We start from the raw sequence: 21,499 nt of genomic DNA on the forward strand, positions 1-21,499 counted from the left end.
GAATTTCAGCGGACGTCGCGGGATGCGTTGAGCCTGTTCATCCGATGTCTACGGGGCCGTTCTACAGGTACGCTACATCAGTTCTCAGTAGCTAAAACTGAGACTCTGTGAAGTTATTCTCTGATTAAGGTATGTATGTTCATGAGATTCCGTCGCTAATAAGATCTCGAAAATATGGACAAGAATTAGTTCAGTCGTAACTTAGATTTGGGCAGACAGGTGAAAACGCTAGAAAACACCGAAAGTACACCTCTTTTCGTTGAGGGTCAAAGCCATGGACACATTAAAGCAGTCAAAGCCAGCATTAGACGTTTTCATTTTTAACAAGGAAATGTGCAAGGGCATCAAACAATCGTCGTATGCTTCTCGTTCGGTTGCATATCAGGAGAGACAGTCTCTGGCGTCTCCTCTCCACCTTTTACCTGCTGCCCTTCTCTTCTTGCATGACCAGCAGTTACTGGGTCATAGTTTGGCGTCTCCGGAACTTCACCCGCCAGCTCCTCCAAGGTCTTCCTCTTGGTTTCAGGGATGAGGAAGGAGGTAATAAGTCCACACAGCATGAACAAAGCAAATATTTGCATGACGTGCTTGAGCCAAGGCTTCTCGGATGACCCTGGCTTTGCTCCCCGAGAGACTAGAGGGCCAAACACACACTGCGCAATGATGGCACCCACCTTCCCTGAAGCAGCACTGAGGCCATGAGACGTGGATCTATATCTGGTCGGGAAACATTCGCCAGGAACGATGAAAGTGGTGGAGTTGGGCCCGAAGTTGAAGAAGAACTGGGCGATAACATAGAGGGCCAAGAGTCCGTTGTTCGAGTGGAGGAGTTTGTCGTAGGCGAAGCCGATGACAATGAAGAGCGCCGTGAGCATTGTAAAGCCCATGATCTGAATCGGTTTACGCCCAAGAGTGTCAACGGTAGCGACGGTGACCCAGTATCCGGGAATGGCGCCGGCGCAAATCAGGATCAAATTTCCCACTGCGGTATTGTACATAATTTCGTACATGTCCTTACCGCCAGTGTAGCCGATTGCAGAAAGGATGATCGAGTTATTTAAGCCGAGTCCATAGAAGGCTAGATGTTGGCTACGTTAGCTGCAGGCCGCGTTGTTTCCAGGTGAAATTTGTTGGCGTTATACATACCAACATCAAGGAAGAACCAAGAGCCCGCAGTTCCCAAGAGAACCTTTCCATGTTTCCACTGTTTATAGTGCGTCCAGAAGTCTGACCAGCTCGCCTTTGGCACTTGAAGTTGGCTTTGGCTTTGCTCCAATGTGGCAATGCGCTGGATTTCGTCCGGGCTTCCCTCAGGTTTACCTAGCATATATGCTTTGGTATCTTCAGCGCCCTTGACGACATCTCGCTGGACATCAAAGGTGTATCGTGGTGTTTCAGGGATTGTTAAGCGATAATAGAGAGCAATGCAGCCTGGAACAGCGCCGAAACCGATGACCACACGCCACATTTTATCCACAGCGACTTGACAAACACCAGAACACTGGCTTTCGCTTTCCGCTGTTTTCAGGGACTCTTTGAAGCCAGCTGCGACGATCAAGGCGACCAAAGCTGCAGCAAACTGTCCAATTCCCTGCATGGCGAAGACTGCACCCATCATGGCACCTCGCCATTTGGTAGTTGCGAATCTGAAGGATGCAACGGTCAGCAGATGGTCCAGAGAACCTGCTATGCAGACCAATTGAGATATCGTGAAGCTTACTCTGATGTGATAATGGACGAAAGAGGATAATCACCACCAATTCCAATCCCCATGATTACACGCCAGAAGATTAAGAGACCAACAATTGAAACACCAGGAGAATCGGACGACAACGCTTGGGCGAGAGTCGCGAAGATGATGACCATCAGCTCAAGACCATACATCTTCTTTCTACCGACGACATCGGCAAGCCATCCAAACCCAACCTGGCCAATGACCGTACCCCCAGACGTAGCGACCTTGATCGCGGTGTCAGCACTAGAAGGGATCTTCCCTGGTTTATCTTTGGCATCGAGCCAGAAGACGACACCTAACATGGCACTGGCCAGGTTGATGGCGAAGATGTCGTAGGCATCAGTGAAAAAGCCGATTCCGGCAACGACGATAGCGCGAATGTGATACCAGCCAAAGGGTGCCTTGTCGATTTCTGCAAGAGCTAGGCGTCTGCGTTCATTTGGATCCTGGATATGGGCGAACTGGTTGTGGAAATTTTTGAAGGCGGAGTTACCGCCAGCAGTGTAGGTCGCCATGTATGGCCTGTGCGAGCCCTCAGTTTGAGGTTATGACCTGAAAGGTGGCCTCAGAAAGAACGGCGCAAGTTTGGAGATGCAGAGTGTAGGGAGCTGGTTTGAAGGAATGGAAAAAGGTCGGCGAACAGCATGGAGGCTGCGAGAAGTAGGATTTTATATGAAAAGAGGGCCCCCGGGTGGTGAAGGTCCACCCTCTGATAGCCCAAGCCCGTCATCTACACGTGGTGAGCAGACGGGCGAGGGATTTTTCCCACCCACACAGTGTCGCAAGGCAGTCAAGGCGGCCTTTCCTTTCGCCGTTGGCTCAGCCGGCGCGGCATTTTTGCAACTAGCGGGGACGTGCATATTATGCACGGCTCACCCGGGCTAAGCATGCTCCCGGCTTCTTGCCCGTCTTGGGAACGTGCTTATCGAGAAGCTTGACCCGCGCACTCCGTTGATTGATGCCAAGACCCGCCTCCCTTTCCACAGAGCGGGCGTCGCCAGCGCACGTGGGCTCCGGCGCTTGCTGGGCGGGCTCTCGGCGCCAAGAAGTGCCGTCCTTGGCAAGGCTTAACCGTCAATCTCTGCATCCCGAAGCGGCAAGTGAGCACGTTGGCAACTCGTGCTGCGGTTTTCCGCCGGCGTTCGCGCGGTGGGAGGGACGTGTATTCATGGATAACGGCGGTGTACTTTGTGATCCCGCATTTAATAAACGAAGCGTCTTCTCTGCAGGGAGACAGCTTACTGCAGCTGCTTCTTGAGAATACCTGCCTCCAGCCCAGGAAAACAAAAAGATATTCTTGTTCGGCAAAAATGTCCGAATCCACACCTCACTTTGATACCCTTGAGCATCTTCCCCAGCTTGTCACATATCCCGCCATCTCAGAGGATGACAAGATCTCTGCCCTTCGCCTCATCGCCGATAGTGTGGCCCAGCAACGCCAAATTGCTGCAAAATCCCTGATATCACATCCACTCTGCATCACTGCACTAGTCCTTCTTATATCCCTGGCCGGAAAATATCAGTCCCATGGAAAATCACTGGGCGACCTGGCGTTTGTAGGCACTACCGGCGCAGGATGCATAATGATCTTGCTCGTGCTTGTGCAATGGGTGACCAGCGCGTACCTCGAAGAGGCGTCACGCGTTGGAACCTGGAAATGGCTGAAAAGCGAGGCCAAGGACCCTTCTACCCCAGTCAGCCCACTCACAGATGATGTCTTCCTCGTTACTAAATACGGCGATGAAATTATTGGCACGATTCTTCTACGAATACCATCCTCGCCGAAGTCGAAGGCAGAGACACAGGGGGAACAGCCAGTATTGGTGCGCGCATGGACCGTAGGACGCCGCTATCGCCAGAAGGGCATTGGAACCGGGCTGTTGGAGGAGGCGTTTTCCTACCTACAAGCCAGAAGCCTGCATGATCTAGATGTCAGATTCGATAGATCCCACGCAAATTCGTTCCGAGTACTACCAGGAATGTTTAATCGGCCCTTCGACAAGAGAGAAAATTGGGCAAGACGGAAGTTGGAGGGTGTCAGAAAAATACAAAACGTCATGGTGAAGAAGTAAATGAAACAGAAAGTTCCATGGAAATAGATCCTATAGAAACCCCTAATATTTTTTTTTTTTTTCTATTTTTCGAATGAACTATTTGGACTATCAAGGCCCATTGCATCAGATTCAACTTATTCTCGCTTTCGGATCCCCAAGTGCAACTGGAGCCTCTGTAAGTCTTTTTGAAAATATTTCCGAAACAAAATCGATCTTCATGCCGTCAAGACCTTCAAAAAAGAAAAAAAATGGGGACAAGGAATAGAGAAAAGCCAATAGAATTCATCCACCCGCCAAGTTGTCCATGTTGTGAGTGATGTTTCCTTGATAGGACAAGTTATTAGATTCTTGAGCGCCCATTTATTCCTGTTCCCATACTATTCGAAAAGCAAGCCGAGGGCGGCGAAGGAGAAAAGAAAAAAAAGAAGTGTATCCCAGAGAGTTTTGACTAGGCCGGAAGGATGCATCACTTTTACCAAGCGGCGCCAGTGTTGCCTGCGTTCCAATCATCGGTTTTCGAGACAGGAGCCGGCGCAGCAGGTGCATCCCAACCGTCGTTCTCCCCGCCCCAAGCTGCATCGGTGGCTGCAACGTCCAAGTCATCGTCTTCACCATCTGTGTCGTCGTTCCACTCAACTTCGCCGTTTTCTGGGACATATGCTTCGAGGAAGTCCGGAATTTGCTGCTTGCATTCGAGAAGAACCTTGACCAAGTCCGTTGCGATGGCGGAGTCGCGACCGTCGTTGTAGAAAGAGGTGGCGAGTCCTTCGTTTCCAATTCTTGCAGTGCGCCCTGGCATAGATATTAGGAACTAGGAATGGTAACTTCAATAAATGTCGAGTATCTTACCGATGCGGTGGATATACTCGTCAATACCACCATGTTCGACGCTTGGCAAGTCAAAGTTGATAACATGCATAACATGACGGATATCCAGGCCACGAGCAGAAATGCCGGTAGCAACCATGATGGGGCAAACACCAGTTCGGAATGCACGGCTGTCATTTTCTCGTCAGAACGATCATGCCTTTAAAAGAGTCAAGAGGAGCATACATAGCGTCTTCACGCTCACGCTGAGTGCGATCAGAGTGGATAGAAGTACTTGGAAGACCATTGTTAAATAAAAAATCATCCAGCAAATCTGCCTGCTGCTTGTTGTTGACAAAGACTAAGGTACGAGACGGCGGGATAGACAGAATCAAGTCGTAGAGAGCCTTCTTCTTCTTATCATCTTCGGTGTAGATGACCTTACAGGTGTCAACAGGTGTCAGATGATCCATATAGTGTGGTTTGGAAAGGAATATATAACATACTTGCTGGGTGACATTCAGGTGAGAACTCCCAGCACGACCAATGCGGATACGGACATGATCAATGGAAAGGAAACGACGAGCGACTTGGCGACATTCTTTGTTGAACGTAGCAGAAAACATCATGTAGCAATGGTCTGCATCCTCGTTGACATCTAAAATCAGTGTTAGAATTTTCCTTTGGCTTTTCTCACAAAGATTAAATTGAGACACCTACCTCCACCAGACATGATCTGGGTGAATTCACGCTCCCAGTTAGAGTGCAACATTTCGTCTGCTTCATCGATGATAGTATACTTGACGCGATGGAGGGACAGCAGGCTGTTCCTGCCCATAAAATCCAAGATTCTTCCTGGAGTTCCAATAAGAATATCACATCCCTTGTGCAAATCGATGCGCTGCTCACGAGCAGGAGCACCGCCATAAATGACGCAGGGACGAAGCATGGAGCGATAGCAAAGGCGACGAGCTTCATCGAAAATTTGAGTTGCCAACTCGCGTGTCGGCGCAACAATTAGGACAAGCGGTTCTGCACGAACGGAGTCGACACTTTCATTGAAACCATTGGTAAGGTCTGGACGTGCGGCAGCAAGTTTTTTCGCCTTTCCCATCAGCTTGGAAAGAACCGGAATCAAAAAAGCTGCAGTTTTGCCGGAGCCTAGAAACGATTATAATGAGCAAGCTAAACGTTTTAAACGAGAGGAATTATCAATAGCAGCCGTACCGGTTTGAGCCACAGCAATCAAATCATAGCCGTTCATGACAGCTGGAATAGAGTAGGCCTGAACCGGAGTAGGGACCTCATAGCCACAAAGTTTCACGTTTTCAAGCAAGACTGGGTGAAGTCCGGCATCGTCGAACTGAGCCTATGTCAGTTTTGCCATGCAGGAAAATGGACACGATCACTTCGAAAACCTACACTCTTGATAGGGTTAGGCTGATGAGTAGTCTCAGCGGTAACCTTGATCTCACGCAAACTAAGGGTTTCAGTTTGAGCCAAGGGCATTTCCTTTGAAAAGACTCAAAGTGACTTACTTCTCGAAAAGGTTGCCAGCGCGGTTGGTATACTCATCACGGAAGAGCATCTGTTCAAGTTCTTCGTTTCGCGGGCCCACATCGCCATATTCGTCTTTCCATTCGTACTTGGCGGCAGTCGAAGCCCAAGTAGGTGCCTCATATTCTCCGCTTGTCGCACCGCCAGTGAGCGGACTAGCATTGTAAGTCGCGTAATTATAGTGCTGAGGTTCGGCCCAGCCCTTTTCGCGAGCCAAAGCGGCCGCCTCGGAATTCATGTTTCCGTTGAACTTTGGAGCGTCGGCCATTCCCTTGGCCTCCATGCGAGGAGACCCGGATTCAGTAGCTGCCATCTCGCTAAAGACTTCAAGTCAGCGCCCAAAAGGTCGAATAGTAGTGTCAAGGTAGGCGATGAGGTTAGAAAGAGAGAGTCTAAGCAGCAGGATATATTAAAACCTCAAAAAGCTGGAAGGTTTGTCTAAGGGATGAGGGCTATAAAAACCAAAAGATGGAGGGGAAAAAAAGAAAGAGAGAGTAGATGCTTTTAAGAAGAGAGGAGATGAAGAGGAAAGATTCACTTTAAATAGAGACGAAACTCACTTGAGAAGAACGGACGAGATTCGCTCTAAAGCTGCGACGAAAATCACTTGAGAAGAACTGACAATATTCACTGTGAAAGTTACGACGAAAAGTCACTTGAAGGAAACAGACAAGATTCACTCAAAAGCTGCGACGAAAGTCAATTGAGAAGAATTGACAACATTCACTTCAAATGTAGAGGCACGACTCAAAGAATAGAGACAAAATTCACTTGAAAAGCAAAGACAGGATTCACTCCAAAAGTAGAGACGAAACTCACCTTGAAAATACAGACAAGAGAAGCCCCTGCGCAGACAAGAAGCAGTGTTGTGTTGGACCTGCCAGAGAAAAATAAAGTGAAACAGTCAGAGATAGGGTTAGAAAGTTGAAAAGTGAGTTAATGAAAAAGAGCTCCTGGTGAAGAAGCTCAGCAGCAAAACTCACTCAGCACCAAGTATGGGCAGTGAATGTTGAGACGATAGCAAACACCGTGTGAGAGGTGTCTATCTAAGGACTGCTGATGGCGAGAAGCTCAAAGACCAACCCAAAGTGATCACAGCAAAAGCCTCTCTTTTGCAAGCTAAAAAAAGTGTTTCAAGATACAAAGAAAAGAGAGGAAGGACAAGATCCAGCGTCCAGGTTTTGACCTTAGTATTGGTCTGGGTCTTGTTGTGGGTTCTCTGTAGACACGTTGTTCATGGGAAACCGGGGCGACAGGAACACAACAGGAGCATGTGATATAAACAGGCAGAGTAGAGGGTGTTTTAACAAAGAGAAGCAAGAAATGAACGGTGCATATCTTTCACGACTGCTGGGTGACTTTCGGTTGGCTCACTCCAATATCCTAATGTCAGCAGCCGACTGGCATGAAGGAGGATACCAGTAAACTTCCCAGAAACAACACAGAGTGAACTAGATGGAGAGAAGAGGAATAATATAACGAAGAAGCCCAGAGATTCACGCAAAGAAGAGGAAGAAGCATATCAGGATATCAGTCTCGTGGAGCGTGAGGGGCGGGGCATTCCCATTTAGGTAATACATTCCGCCGTGAGGTGGACGACGAGATAGTAGTACACTGTGGGAGAGCTCCATTCACCACAACTCAAAAAGGCAGCCAACAACCGGCCATCTGCAGCATCCATACACTCCATGGAATGGAGGAAATAGCCAGCATGCATACCAGCCTTGTGGGGTAACGACCTGTCAAATCTCTAGTACACAAAGCAGTCTGGGCTACTCGGCTGAGCGTGAAAGACATTCAGGTTTCTATTTAGCTATACCGGCAGTATGACGCTGAGCCCGATGAAGGACAGAGAGCAGGCTCAAGGGTATCGAACGGGCCTGGCACAATAGCACCGAAGAGGAGATTCGGAGCGATAAAAAGCACGGATATATTGCCGGTATCCCATCGAAAGACCTGGTGCAGCACTCAACCTGAAGACATTAGGTTGGGCAACGGCCTTTCATATGTCATATGTCCCGGGAGAGAGGAACGGTATATAACTCCCAGGACCTGAAGATCAAATCCCAGGCAGACTGTTGACATGATTTGTTGTTTAGTCGTGCCCAGACATCTTCATGCTACCTTGTCTGGCAATTATATCTGAATATATGTATAAACTTGGCTGTTGACGACGCCTGCAGAGCTCCCTGAGAAGCCCCCGAGAGGAAATCGCGCATTTTTAGGTTGGATGCTCGGGGCCTACCCAGGGGTTGGCACAAAATTGGCGAGACTTGGCAGCGGTTGGGTCTCGCAAACAACCCGAAAATCGGACGAGAGATGATCGTTCGAAGACGTGAACAAACTGGTTGCTGTTATTCGTAGACGCCCTAAGGGCTTGCCAATTCAACAATTACAAATTTATCCCAAATCGGGTTTATCCTACAACAGCTTTGTTGATTGTCGACCCCATTCTACTTCGTATGGTAGTTCAAAACACCCTCATGATCTTGGGTCAAGTGCAGTTCCGCTTGATGGCTGAAGTCCCCATCGGAGTAATTCTCGTGGTTCAATTCATGCCACCATCACAAACTGCCCTTCACCCGGTATGCCATCGACGACTATGTAAATCACATAAGGACCCGGAGGGACAACACTAGAAGTTGGTGGCATCTTAACTGATACCTTTTGCTTCTTCCTCCAGGATTTCCATCCTTGATGATCTAAGTAGAGCATTCGATGCCCCATATGAACACTATGGGTGACGAATCCCCCGTGGTAAAGCACAATTGACAGCTTTCGCGCTGGCCGTCGGTTATGGAAAGTGATATCAAAATTGCCATCCGGCTCAAGATATCTGCTCGAAATTACAATTTTGCGTGGTCTCCGGTCAGCTTTTCCGTCCATAAAGTAATGAGGCGTGTATATTTCAACGCGGAACTCAGTGGGAAAGGCAAGCATTGGATCGTTGGGGTTTGTAACCAGAAGAGGTTGCTCGACGGGATTGGATCCTGCGACAAGGACGGTCCCATCAAGCAATAGGAGGGCCACAGAGTGATACATCCGCGGCACTTCACTTGTCCCTCCGATAGCCCATCGCTTCTTTGGAGGCGCTTGCGGACGGTAAATCCAAGGATTGTAGATAGGGTTCTCCGCTATGCCATACCCCTGAGCACCATTTCTGCAGCCATTGATCCAGATGACAGTCCCATCAGGTAATAAAATCCCTTCACTCATGATTCTTCCGCCTGGCATGGCTTCTAATTCCCATCTAGGCTCTTCTGATAAAGGTCGGATACGTCCACACGTTGGATCGCTAGGACTGTCGATGTCTTGGAAAGCGCCGCCACCACAAATAATGATTTCCGGCTCCCATCCGTTTGCACTCCGAAGGGGCAAAAGTACGCTTCCTCCCGTGTTTGGATATGTTCGATAATCTCCGGGTAGGTCTGGAAGAGTCTTAACGGTAACTCCAGCGTCCACGTCGAAAACCTCTGCTGACCTGGAAACGAAAATAAACACGGTGCCATCATTTAAGAGGTGGAGAAACGGATACATATAGTATGGTTGATTTTTATCAAGAATGGATAGTTCGACACTGTTCCCAGATGGGAATCCATTTTTGTCAAGAAGTTCATATGTTGGGTTGTTGTTCTGCATGACACTTGGATCATCGCCATTTAAACTACCGGAGACCACGAACACCCGGCCATCAGAAAGGGTCTGTACGGTTGGATACCATCTACCTGTCGACAATTGATGCCCAGGTTCTTCCCAGGGTGTTCCATCGAAATTGTCGTCATCAAACCGCCGTTCTAGGTATCGAATCCCTCTGAAGCCGTCATCAACGGTCGGATCCATCCATTTCAATGGACCGTTCCCTCCAACGGATAGCACCCGTCCATCTGCTAGGAAAGTTCCACCACTGCAGAATACGTTTGTCTAGAAAGCGAATGTCAGCCGGCTTAACTTGGAGTCTCGGTATAGAATCTCAAACCTTGTAACTTAGAGGAGCCAACGAACTCGTTATCGGGTCAAACTCCGTAGAATAGGCGTATCTCCCGTTCTCTAATACCACTTCGGTATAGTTTTCAACTTTATCGGCAAAGGCAACTCGTCCATTTTGTAGAAGAACGGCAATCATTGGAGGTACACCAGATCGACCTATGACGTGAAATTGCCCGGGTAGGCGGCTAGGTCGAAAGCGTATAGGAGCAGGAGGTTTGAGGGCGTCTTCACTAAGACACGCACCTGATTGACAACCGTAGCCGCAGTGTGAAGTTGTATTTCCACATATCTAAGATAAGATTAGCTCATAACTGGAGTATAACAGGGTGTCAACTCACGCCAAATGGGGAGCAGCAGCTGCCCTTTGGCCAATCCCCACAGACCGTATTTTTATGCGCAGATCCGCAATGACCATTATTGGTCACCAGAGTACTACCATCACTGTCACCTGCCGGAGTGTTCGGAGGAGCGGGACGCAGCAATGGCTCGTCCACAGGCTGCTCATTACTTTGGGACATATCTTCGAATATGGGGTCCGTAGAGTTGATTAGCTCCATACATATCTCATGGGGCGAAGCGAGACCCTGTTGTATTTTCTCCCTGAAACCAGGAAACATTATCAGTAGCCTTTTCCTTATCACGTAAACGCTTCCAGTCTAAGGAACACTTCGAAGTAACGGTTAGGCGCGCTGATCCTCCTGTGGGAGTCCGTACCCCATAGTTTGGGGAAGTAGCAAGAAACTGGCAAAAGCATGACTTACCAGTAGGATCGACTTATTTCGAACCTATTTCCATATTTTCGGTCCGAACCAGTCCGGACTCTTCCAGGAATATAATCAATGAGAAGCTGCCTTGGAGATATTTTGCGTTTTGAATATGGCACTAGGCACTCGGGGAGAGAAACAGTATCGAGTTTTACCGACACTGGGCGCCTTTTGGCACCATGGGCTGCCCTGCTGGGTTCACAGCTATATATCCTTGGGCGTCAAAAAACGTAGTTGTTAGGCATGAAATGGCAGACTCACGTGCCGTATGGGGAACAGATCTGGCCGCGCATACATCTTGTAGCAGTTGCAAGCGTGGGGTCGCATGACAATCCAGCATGGCTGAAGACTATATTCGCGTTGACTTCACAGGCTAAAAGGAAAAGCAGGGTCAGGCTCATTGCGACCCGTCAGGCAATGTGCACGGTCCGAAGAGCCTCAGTAACACACGGAATCAGAAGACGGACCGCCCAATCGCAGTTATATCAAAAATGTAAGTAAAAGTACAAGTTGACTTGGAGGAAAATGTCCATCGATCTATCAGTGCCACAGGCATGGATGAGGAACGTGTACGGGTGAATAATATCAGAAGATATTCCAACTAGCACAGATACGGCGTCCATCGGAAACAAGAAGAAAAGGAAGAAGAAGAAGACACACAGTGGCCACCGACTGATGGCGCCGGGCTGACGTTGATGTGAAGATTTCAAGGCAGGGCCGCTGCATGCCGCCCTTCGTAGGAGGGCAGCCGCAACGGAGAGAACCCACTGGTGTGTCTCTGGGAAAGAAATCTCGACCAAGCTCGCATGCAGGCAGAAAGAAGGCTTCATATCAGGTCACGATATGGCCGATTGAAGGTGTCGACGAAGCATGAGGCATTCTCTGTGCAGTCAACCGCTCTCCCCATTGCGATGGGGCACTCCGTACTCCGTAGAGTCGGTAGAAATACCACTGGCTGGTCAGACGGCGAGGATGAGAAAACACTCTATCATATGATATATCTCAACAGCAATGAGATCCGTAGTGTAGCTATCCCTCAAGGGGATAGGCTTTGGTGCGGCATCTTCCCGGGAGTGGATGGTTGATCTATGGCGACGGCGTGCGGAACGGGAAGCGGAGCACGCGACAAGAGCCCGTCCAACAAGAAACGAGGGTGAGATAAACCCCAAGATCGATCGGTGTGCGAAAAGACCCGGCAGTGCAGCGATGCGATGGCTATGCTGTGCCTGGCGAGATGACTCCTGGCTGCCATTTGCCGGCGCGAGACGAGACTGGGGGGCGAAACCATGGATCCCTCGGCCAGAAGTCCGCCGTCCGCCATCCGCCGCCGTGCATTTCCTCGGTCAAGTCGCGCATCATCCAGCGGTTTAGCTCCCTGCCCGGCCAGAAGGAGATATACGCCGTAAGCGTGGGCACGGCGAAACCCCCATCGCAATTCAGCTCAACCAAAAAACAAAAAAGCGCGCAACGCCCCTAAAGCAAAACGACCCTTCAAATAGCCCGCTCACAGCAGCTGTCCCCTTCCCCCAGTGCAAATGAAGCATCAGTCATGTCGTCGTCGCAGAGATCAGCAGCGGACCTGGATACCTCCCGAACAAAGCCCCACCGGCCGTTCCAGGAGGATCATGCTGCTGTCCAGCGACTCGAAGAGGCCATCTCGCATCCGGGATCCGTGAAGATTAACGTGAAGGGCGCCTTCATCGTCGACGAACAGCCAACGGAGCAGAGCCGTGTTGTTTTCGACTGCCGGGACGGAATTCACTACGAGCACAAGGATATCCGGCTACCCCATCACACCGATGTCGTCAGTCACGTTGCTGTCGATGTAAGCCCCCTTTCCTCTTGTCCCACTCTGCTCTCTGAACCCCTTCCAGAGCTGCGGCTCCATGCAGCTTTTACCCGTGACCGCGTGTTGGTTAAAAATAGCTTACCTCTTCGCCACCCTAGATCGGAGGGTCGCTAGCGAAACTCGTCTACTTCTCCCCGGAGCTTGGCTCTTCGGCCGACGGCGGCAGGCTGAACTTCCTGAACTTCGAGACCGAGCGCATCGACCTGTGTATCGATTTCTTAAAACAATTAAAAGAGAACCACAGGAAGCTCAATGGCTCGGCTCCAGGTCCCCTCTGCATCATGGCCACCGGAGGAGGTGCGTACAAATACTACGATCGGCTAAAGGAGGAACTGGGAGTGGACATTATCAGAGAAGATGAGATGGAGTGTTTAATAATTGGTACAGTATCCGTCTGATGAGTTGATGAATCGCTTGAAACTCATAGGTCTTGTATAGGGCTGGATTTTTTTATCACAGAAATTCCGAACGAGGTCTTCACCTACAGCGAGACATCACCCATGGAGTTCGCTGAGGCACGACCGGACGTCTATCCTTACCTCTTGGTGAATATTGGATCCGGAGTATCGATGGTCAAAGTCTCCGCTCCCAGAAGGTTTGAACGTGTCGGGGGCACATCGCTCGGTGGGGGCACTTTCTGGGGGCTGATGTCCCTACTGACTGGTGCCCGAACATTCGACGAAATGTTAGCAATGGCGGAACTGGGAGATAATAGCGGAGTCGACATGCTGGTTGGCGACATCTACGGGACCGACTATACAAAGATTGGGCTCAAGTCGTCAACCATCGCCAGCACCTTTGGCAAGGTTTTTAAGATGCAGCGCCTTGCAGAACGCAGTGCCCAGGGTAGCGAATGCCTTTGCGAAAGTGATTCGGAGTCCGAACGGGATGTCTCGCAATTCCGCCGTGAGGATATTAGCCGAAGTTTGCTTTTTGCTATCAGGTACGTCCCCGTAACTCCAGCACACTACCTTTTCATAGTCTAGCCTTTGAAAGCTGACAGTCTCTAGTAATAACATTGGCCAAATTGCCTACTTACAATCAGAAAAACATCAGATCAAACACATCTACTTTGGTGGCTCCTTCATACGGGGTCACCGCCAGACCATGAACACCCTATCATATGCTATCCGATTCTGGTCCAAGGGAGAAAAACAAGCTTATTTCCTTCGCCACGAAGGCTATCTTGGTGCTGTTGGAGCATTCTTGAAGCGGCAACCCCAAGATTGGGGTCGCCGTCGGAGTATTGAAAACACGGCGGCCACCCGATTCGCCGCCTATCGGGAGGAATTGCGAAGTGCCACAAAGAACGGGACAGAGCTGCCACCCACGTAATTAATTGGATCTCAAGCCCTTCCCCTTCATTCAGCTAACCTTTTTTTGGCGCCGTCTTTGTGCCTTTTTATTTGGCATGCATGCGTGTGAAACGATATACTGGATTGTTGGATTTCCAAAAGATTCCCCTAGATCTTTGCTTTATTATTTTCATGTGTCAATTTTTTTTTTTCTACTTAAATAGGTTGCATGCTAGAGGTGCCAAACCAGTGGCTGAATGTTGACATGTTTCTTCATCCATCTGCTGAACATTGATTCTTGTTGGGATTCCCCGGTGTCGAGTAAATGTTGCTTGGGTCAGGGGCAACTAACTAATCTTCGTGTCATGACTTTCCGTATCATGACTCTTGGCTACTTTAACATACATCATACTCCCGTACTCCGTACTATGATTCACTTTCCAAATTCAAGAAGGGATCGAGTATTTTTAGATCTTATCGCGATTGTGATACTTTCGGGACCATGATCCAGATTCCAGCCGTCATTAGCTGCCAGTAAATGTCGGGACCCCATTCAAGTCACATGTCATTCATACCCGCTTGTAGGGTTTGCAATTTGAAATCCAGGCGGAGAAATGTCACAATGTGGCATTCATCCAAACCCGTGTTTAAAACCTTCTCGCTGGTTTTTTTTATTCTTCATCCTACCTTACTCTTGAGCAGGCTTCCCTTGTCTCAGGATGCTCGACGACACCTAGCCAAGCCTTTCAGCGACAATTCGAGCAAATAGGCTCCCACCAGGTTCCTACGGGACTGGAAGTTCCAGAGGATTAGCGGTGAAGCTGCTCTTGGGTCGAATCCTATTGCAGAACATCTGATTAGGAATGAAGTTCACGGTTTTAACTGCAGAATGATATACATCTCCGGTAAATCCAAAAAGAAGTAAGGATTAGGAGAGAGACAGTGAACTTGGATGGCAGAAAATGAGAGAAAGGCGCAGCTGAACTGCTAAATTCGCCTGAATTATCCATTGCAGGGTAACCATATCCTTGTTTTCGGGAATATGGGGTATCCAAAACTTTGGAAAGATCTTGCAAACATGGTCCAGGTCAGTTGCTAACATTGCACAGATTCTCATCAGACTGCCCTAGTATAGGATAAGTGGATTCCCAACAAGACATTCAACAGACTTTACAGGCACGAAACCCCAGAATGGGGAAGTGGCTACAAAAGTGGCTACCGATACGGAGCCGACTCACATCGAATTGAGGTGCCTATGCAAATGTGAGACATCAAAGCGAATCGAAACATCATTCCACACATCCCTAGACGGTAAACTTGCAGTTTACTGTCACTCGATATGTTTCCACTATCTCATTAGAGAAATTGAACCTGGTAAAATAGACAAATGTCGGTCAGCTAACCGCCTATCCACCCCATGTGGACCGGGTTGCATTGTTGGCTTCAAAATATGCAGCAATGTCAGCTTCTGGGGCGTCCCGTGTGATTCCAAGAACGATTGCAACCCGTACCCTCTTTGACCTCCGGAGGTTGTATCTTTAAAGGCCCCGGGGAATTTTTGTCGTCTGATACTTTGAACCAGGCTGCCAAATCTCGCTTATCTGGCCTTCCTGGGGCCTATTGCATCAAGTGGCCCTATGGGTATCCAATTACCAGTTGGGATGACACGGATACCATGTTTTGGCCGTAGAATATTTCCTCTAGGAACCCTGTCGATGCTCACCTGTCGCGCTTTTAGAGTAGTCCATGCAGATGCTGGAAACAAGGATGATAGATCGGGTGGAATGGTAGAAATGACAGAGGCTGTCACGTTGTGAACATGCTATGCGTTCGAGTTCCGAGCTCGTCCGCCGTATTTTCCTTGGCCCGTCGCTTTTAAAGGGGTATTAAGGGTTCCATCAAAGAAAGGTTTCCAGGAAATCCAGGCGCATACGATGTGACTTGGTTGTATATTACTGGCTTGACCAGTCCTACCCGCGCATCCAAGGGCTTTCATTTCCTGTCAGTGCATATCTGCAGGCTGCGATTTACCATGAGGTGTCGTGACAGATTTCCTTGTAATCGATTGAGTGTCCCTGTAGGGTCGTTATGAAAGCGACTATGCATAGGTCCGCCGGGATCATGACTCCATTCGGGGCATCGCCGCTCCACCTCGCTTATTAGAATTCATGGCACACAAGCGAAGACGGAATGTGACTCGAGCATTTGAGGTCGTCGTGCAATATCGTGTTGGCATGGGATATATCGGGACCTTCGTGGATGTAATTGCCAGTATGTAACTCAAGCTGTGATGTTTATGGCGACCATAATGGTTCCCTGAAGAGACTCACCAAGCCCGAGGCTCTCGAATGCCTGTGCATGCCAAGGAATAGGCATGGGAAAAGTACCATGGTACTCAATAGCTTGAAAAGGAAAGCAGAAAGCAAAGTTAGTTAACGGTTAGGGTTCCCGGTATCCAGATCCTTGGCCCAGAGCAAGTACAACATATCGCCCAGAGCCAATATCATTCACCAGACCAAGGCTAGACCCATCGAGCCATTCAAGTATCGCCTGCCCAGATATTTTGGCCATGGGCACTGCGGCTTTCCGGGATGTATGAGGGAATCTGACGCGCAGTGGGATGCACGGATTATGTATTCTGTATGATTTCTAGAGGAGGCTGGACACATGGGAGTTTAAACGTTTACCAAAAGCGCCTTACCGTAACAAAATTGCAGGCTGTAGTCCTAATAGAGTGGTGCTAAAATGAAGGGTTGTCCATGCTTTGGTTGACGGATAGGTGATAAAGCATTGAAATCCCTGTGCGGGCCAATATAAGCATTCTGCAAGGGAGATCAGGGAACTTCCTTGGTATCCACTAGCTTGGTTGCAAAAAGTAGGTATAGACGAGTCTTTCGTTTGGGGGGGTGGCCCGTGAAACTTTTGTGTGCCTCCGCATATGCAGTAAAGTGCCTCAATCATGCCTGCCACGGTGCCCCCGGGAATGGACTGGCCGAAACAATCTGATCACTGCTCAATGCCGGCACAGTTCTTGATTCATCTTAAGAGTCGAGCTCTGGGCTTGCCAATTGCGCTCATGACTTCGTATTGGTGTTACATCCGGCCAGGTTTAAGCTAAGAAGATGGCCGAACGAGTCGATTTCCCACAAAGAGGTATCGATGATGGCTTTACGCAGAACGAACTGCAGACACGACCGCTCCTCGTTCTAGGCCGGTGGAAAAAGTATTAAAGGGCCGTCATCTCCCACACAGGATTTCAGAGATCATGGTCTTTTTTTCTTCGATTTCCACAAGGTAAGGATTCAAACAAGTTTTTATAGTGCCACCAGCTCAGGATATCTAACTGGAGCTTGTGCATTAGAGTTAAGAAGAAAAGTTTAAACGTTCAATCATGCGCGTTGCCGCAACAACACCGCAGGCTCTCGAGCTTCTGCACAGTATCGCTGCTACAGCAATATCTTGGTCATCCGGTCGACTTGACGTGTTTGGCCTGGGGACCAACAATGCCCTATACCACAAATGGTATCAAAGACAATGGGGTCCTTCCCAGAACGACTGGGAGTACCTTGGAGGTACCTTCAGCAGCCAGCCAACCGCAGTCTCCTGGGGAGACGACAGAATCGACATTTTTGGCCTAGGCACCAATAACCAAATGTACCATAAGTATTGGGACGGATCTGCTTGGGGTCCTTCCACTACCGGGTACGAAAACTTGGGAGGCGTTTTCAGTTCCCGCCCATCAGCTGTCTCATGGGCCGAAAATCGACTCGATATCTTCGGGCTTGGAACAAACAACCAAATGTACCACAAATGGTGGAACGGCGCTCGATGGGGACCATCACAGACGGATTGGGAGAATCTTGGAGGCGTGTTCAGCAGCCCTCCAAGCGCGGTCTCCTGGGGCCCAAATCGAATTGATATCTTCGGCTTAGGTACCGATAACCGGATGTACCACAAATGGTGGGATGGCTCTCGCTGGGGGCCATCGCAGACTGGTTGGGAAAATCTCGGTGGAGTCTTCAACAGCCAGCCGGTCGCCGTGGCCTGGAGTGCCAATCGACTCGATATTTTCGGAGTCGGTACGGACAATGCCTTGTATCACAAATGGTGGGATGGATCTCGATGGGGTCCGTCGACGACTGGGTGGGAAAACCTCGGTGGCGTTTTGACTAGCCCTCCAGCAGTTGTCTCGTGGGCAGCCAACCGGCTTGATATTTTCGGAATTGGGACCGACAACCAAATGTATCACAAATGGTGGGATGGCTCGAGATGGAATGATTGGGAGGCTCTCGGTGGCGTCTTCAACAGCGCACCAGCAGCTGTCTCTTGGGGCCGGGGACGACTCGATATATTTGGTCTAGGAACAAATAACGCCATGTTCCACAAGTGGTTCGATGGAAGATGGGGCCCATCGATAACTGGATGGGAATCACTTGGCGGTACATTCACCTCGTCCTAAATATCAGGAAGCACTCCACACTCCATAGCCCTGCACTCGGCTTTCAAAGCAGATTCCTGCTCATAGTTTTTCGCTTGGTTCTTAATGCTGAAGCACAATTATCCTGGGTCACGGGTAGCGCCAGTGGCAGATTTGAGTGTTTATTGGTTAGCTACTCCGTAGAACGTTTAACAATGATATACTCTCTTTGAAATCGCAGAAATATAGGTCGTATAAATGGGTGATCCCAGCATAAAGTAGCAACCATCGAGCGCGCAGTCTTGTTTTAACGACCCTGTTCCTCGAGGAGATGTAAATGTCGACAACGAAGGTTCATGTGAAGCCACCTTTCAAGAACTATTCCCCTGGAATAACCTCATGCCTCCGGCTAGGCCATTGTCGGCATCGCTGGTCCTCTTCAACTGTAAATCCCTATTTGCTGGGTGGTGAAGGCGGTTGGCGCCCGACTGAGGTTTCTCACGTGATACAAGTATTTCCGCATTCACGTGATCCTTGCCCTGACGGCCTCCTGAGGTCATCTTGAAAGCTTCCCGTTATTTCGTGTCTGGCAACAAAAAAAAAAAGAAGAAAGAGGACAAGTCTCCGTTCAGCGCCTTCATAGAGTCCTACTCGCTCCCAATATTTTACGAATCCCTTGAAAATGCCCAGGTAGTTGCAGATTTCTAGCCTCCGATGGCTAGTTCCCCTCCTCCACCAAACACCACCTCCCGCCCTCAATCCTTGGGCACTCCCGCGGCGCCAGTTCCTCCCCCCGTACCCGTTGAGACCCATCCGAATCGAGCAGGATTAAAGCCTCGCCCCCCTTTACGCCCTCCGCCGGATCCGAGCCGACTCGCACCGGAAGATGCTTACTTTGCTCACTCGCCCCCGCGATTGCGGCCGCTTAACCTCCCGAACAACCATGCGGCAAGCAACCCTGACCTGCTTAACCGGGTTGTTGCAACACCTGCGGCGGTAGCTGCGTTGAGACCGCCGCCAGCTGTACCCGGCACGAAACCAAAAGCTACGGGGGAGGCGCGGCGAGACCGCGGGCGCAGTCGGAGGAGAAAGCGGCAGTGGAAGAAGTTGTTATGGGTGAAGCAGTCCTGTAAGTCTCATGTTGATTTTTATTCAGAACCCCAAATCCGGCCCATGGCACAGGATATGCTTCTAGAACTTGATCTGCGTGCTATTTCCTATCTCTAACTGGCTATACAACATTTAGACCCAGATAATTACACAGACACGGAGACGTTCCTCGACCATTTGCAACGAAATCCCAGATTACGACCCTACGATTTCTGGCCACTAGTGGCCGATTTTACCGTTATTGTGCAACATGTTTGCTCTGTTATAATATTTGTTTGCTGCTTTTCTGCCATTTTTCAAGAGCGTGTTAGTCCAGTGTCGGTGGTCAGCTGGGCGACCCTATGTACGATATTCTGCTGGTGTCTTTGGGATTACTGGGAGGGAAAGGTTCAGATGGAATCCGCGCAATGTCAGCATGGTACGGTCGGCGATCCAGCAGACGACGGCTCAAGCTCCGGCTCTTTGTCCGGTTCCGCAGGAGACGACCGAAAAAGAAAGTCTACGGACAATGGGCTTGGGCTATCTCTAGATTTATCCAGTATAGGAAGCCCACCAAGCCGACAGAGTACTATGACCAGCTCATATTCTGACGATACATCTGCGACTTCTCTACACTCAACACGATCTTCGGTTTCCCCCCCGCCTCTCATGTCGAACAGTCCTAGCTGCTACCCTAGTCCTTCCAACATTATCCCCAAATCTCCTGGAGGAATAGCCATAAACTCTTTTCATGTACCCTATCTTCCCTCTCGCGCTACTCAACGTTTGATAACAGCAAAATCTGCGCTCCTCATCTTTTGTGCGCTCCAAGGCCTTTCTCCCATCCTCAAATCCCTCACGAAATCTACAACGAGCGACTCTATCTGGGCCATGTCCTGCTGGCTCATGATAATCAACGTTTTCTTCTTCGACTATGGGAGCGGGACAAAAGAAAACCAAAATCTTAGCAACAACACTGGCGCAGGGGCTGTGGCTGCTAAGTTCCCCGCGTCCCTATCCACGAATGCGGCGTTAATGGCCTCCACAGTCCTCGCCTCCAGACTCAAATCGACCACGCACGTGTTCAGCCTAACGCTGTTCTCCATTGAGGTCTTCGGGCTATTTCCCGTGTTCCGACGCCACCTTCGCGCAATTTCCTGGCGCGGCCATGTCCTACTTACCGTATCTCTCGTTATCGCAGCTGGAGCAGCAGTGGGAGTCACCCTGAAGGGAGGCTACAAAGGAATGATATTGGGAATATTGATTGGTGCCCCATCCACTGCGTTAGCCATGGGAGGGTGTAGCTGGTGGTTGATTCGGTTGCAGAAGTATAAGAATGTTGTTGCAGGCCCGTGGGATCAAGCCAAGCCTATTCTGAGAAGGCATTGGGACTGACGCTGTTTGGGCTAATTAATTATAGACGAATGATAATTCATGCAAACCTTGATGTGCCATATCCTTGTCTTTTGCTTCTAGCTTTAGCAGCGCACCCTGAGGCCTTTCCGCGCAGTCTGAGGATGAAGAGCATCCTTTCCAATGGGCTGGACTAGAGGAAATCGCAGAACCTTCCATAGGTCCCGAGGATTTATTGAGCGGGTGCATTCACCACTTGACAAGCGCAGATCGGTAACTAGCCGATAGGGATGAGCTCGTCCTTCATGTGGATAAAAGTGTTCTTCGTTAAGGCTGTCTTCCCGGACCTGGGCAGTCAGCGACCAACACCAGCATACTTCAATACTTTTCTGCGAATAGCCTAGGAACGCGTCCAAGTAGCGATCAAGCCGCGTATGTACTCCGTCAAATGTGGAGAATTTTCCTCGTTTGGCATCTGTCGCGACTTTCAACGGTTTCAAGTGGGTACTAACTGGCGCTCGAGCTCCGGTTTTGTTAAACTCAGGCGCAGATCAGCTGTTCCCCGGTTGATAAGGTTGTTAACTAACTAATC

General features: G+C 49.5%; 8 protein-coding genes across 8 annotated transcripts; 5 read left to right on the forward strand and 3 right to left on the reverse strand.

Moving 5' to 3' along the window:
• Window positions 1-344: 344 nt before the first annotated feature.
• PHO5_1 (acid phosphatase pho5) lies at window positions 345-2,250 on the reverse strand (the record flags this gene model as incomplete). Its single annotated transcript, XM_003066585.2, has 3 exons — window positions 345-1,078; window positions 1,147-1,646; window positions 1,721-2,250. The coding sequence occupies 3 exons, from the start codon at window positions 2,248-2,250 to the stop codon at window positions 345-347; spliced, it is 1,764 nt and encodes a 587-aa protein (XP_003066631.1).
• Window positions 2,251-2,693: 443 nt separating this feature from the next.
• On the forward strand, window positions 2,694-2,993 carry D8B26_005189 (uncharacterized protein; the record flags this gene model as incomplete). Its single annotated transcript, XM_066124744.1, has 1 exon — window positions 2,694-2,993. The coding sequence occupies one exon, from the start codon at window positions 2,694-2,696 to the stop codon at window positions 2,991-2,993; it is 300 nt and encodes a 99-aa protein (XP_065980825.1).
• A 52-nt stretch (window positions 2,994-3,045) lies between these two features.
• D8B26_005190 (uncharacterized protein) lies at window positions 3,046-3,807 on the forward strand (the record flags this gene model as incomplete). Its single annotated transcript, XM_003066584.2, has 1 exon — window positions 3,046-3,807. The coding sequence occupies one exon, from the start codon at window positions 3,046-3,048 to the stop codon at window positions 3,805-3,807; it is 762 nt and encodes a 253-aa protein (XP_003066630.2).
• A 454-nt stretch (window positions 3,808-4,261) lies between these two features.
• Window positions 4,262-6,466, reverse strand: D8B26_005191 (uncharacterized protein; the record flags this gene model as incomplete). Its single annotated transcript, XM_003066583.1, has 8 exons — window positions 4,262-4,581; window positions 4,639-4,787; window positions 4,843-5,036; window positions 5,103-5,254; window positions 5,317-5,757; window positions 5,824-5,959; window positions 6,019-6,076; window positions 6,135-6,466. 8 exons carry the CDS (start codon window positions 6,464-6,466, stop codon window positions 4,262-4,264), a joined length of 1,782 nt encoding a protein of 593 aa, XP_003066629.1.
• Window positions 6,467-8,706: 2,240 nt separating this feature from the next.
• Window positions 8,707-10,757, reverse strand: D8B26_005192 (uncharacterized protein; the record flags this gene model as incomplete). Its single annotated transcript, XM_003066582.2, has 3 exons — window positions 8,707-10,074; window positions 10,130-10,429; window positions 10,479-10,757. The coding sequence occupies 3 exons, from the start codon at window positions 10,755-10,757 to the stop codon at window positions 8,707-8,709; spliced, it is 1,947 nt and encodes a 648-aa protein (XP_003066628.2).
• A 707-nt stretch (window positions 10,758-11,464) lies between these two features.
• Window positions 11,465-14,449, forward strand: D8B26_005193 (uncharacterized protein). Its single transcript, XM_003066581.2, has 4 exons — window positions 11,465-12,729; window positions 12,852-13,134; window positions 13,192-13,696; window positions 13,764-14,449. The coding sequence occupies exons 1-4, from the start codon at window positions 12,454-12,456 to the stop codon at window positions 14,086-14,088; spliced, it is 1,389 nt and encodes a 462-aa protein (XP_003066627.1). The 5' UTR covers window positions 11,465-12,453; the 3' UTR covers window positions 14,089-14,449.
• Window positions 14,450-17,404: 2,955 nt separating this feature from the next.
• Window positions 17,405-18,852, forward strand: D8B26_005194 (uncharacterized protein). Its single transcript, XM_003066580.2, has one exon. It carries the CDS (start codon window positions 17,440-17,442, stop codon window positions 18,505-18,507), a length of 1,068 nt encoding a protein of 355 aa, XP_003066626.1. The 5' UTR covers window positions 17,405-17,439; the 3' UTR covers window positions 18,508-18,852.
• A 207-nt stretch (window positions 18,853-19,059) lies between these two features.
• On the forward strand, window positions 19,060-21,000 carry D8B26_005195 (uncharacterized protein). The gene is made up of 2 exons (XM_003066579.2): window positions 19,060-19,594; window positions 19,712-21,000. The coding sequence occupies exons 1-2, from the start codon at window positions 19,180-19,182 to the stop codon at window positions 20,947-20,949; spliced, it is 1,653 nt and encodes a 550-aa protein (XP_003066625.1). The 5' UTR covers window positions 19,060-19,179; the 3' UTR covers window positions 20,950-21,000.
• Window positions 21,001-21,499: the final 499 nt, after the last annotated feature.

This window comes from Coccidioides posadasii, chromosome 3 (genome assembly GCF_018416015.2).
Source record: "Coccidioides posadasii str. Silveira chromosome 3, complete sequence".
Classification (NCBI taxonomy): domain Eukaryota; kingdom Fungi; phylum Ascomycota; class Eurotiomycetes; order Onygenales; family Onygenaceae; genus Coccidioides; species Coccidioides posadasii.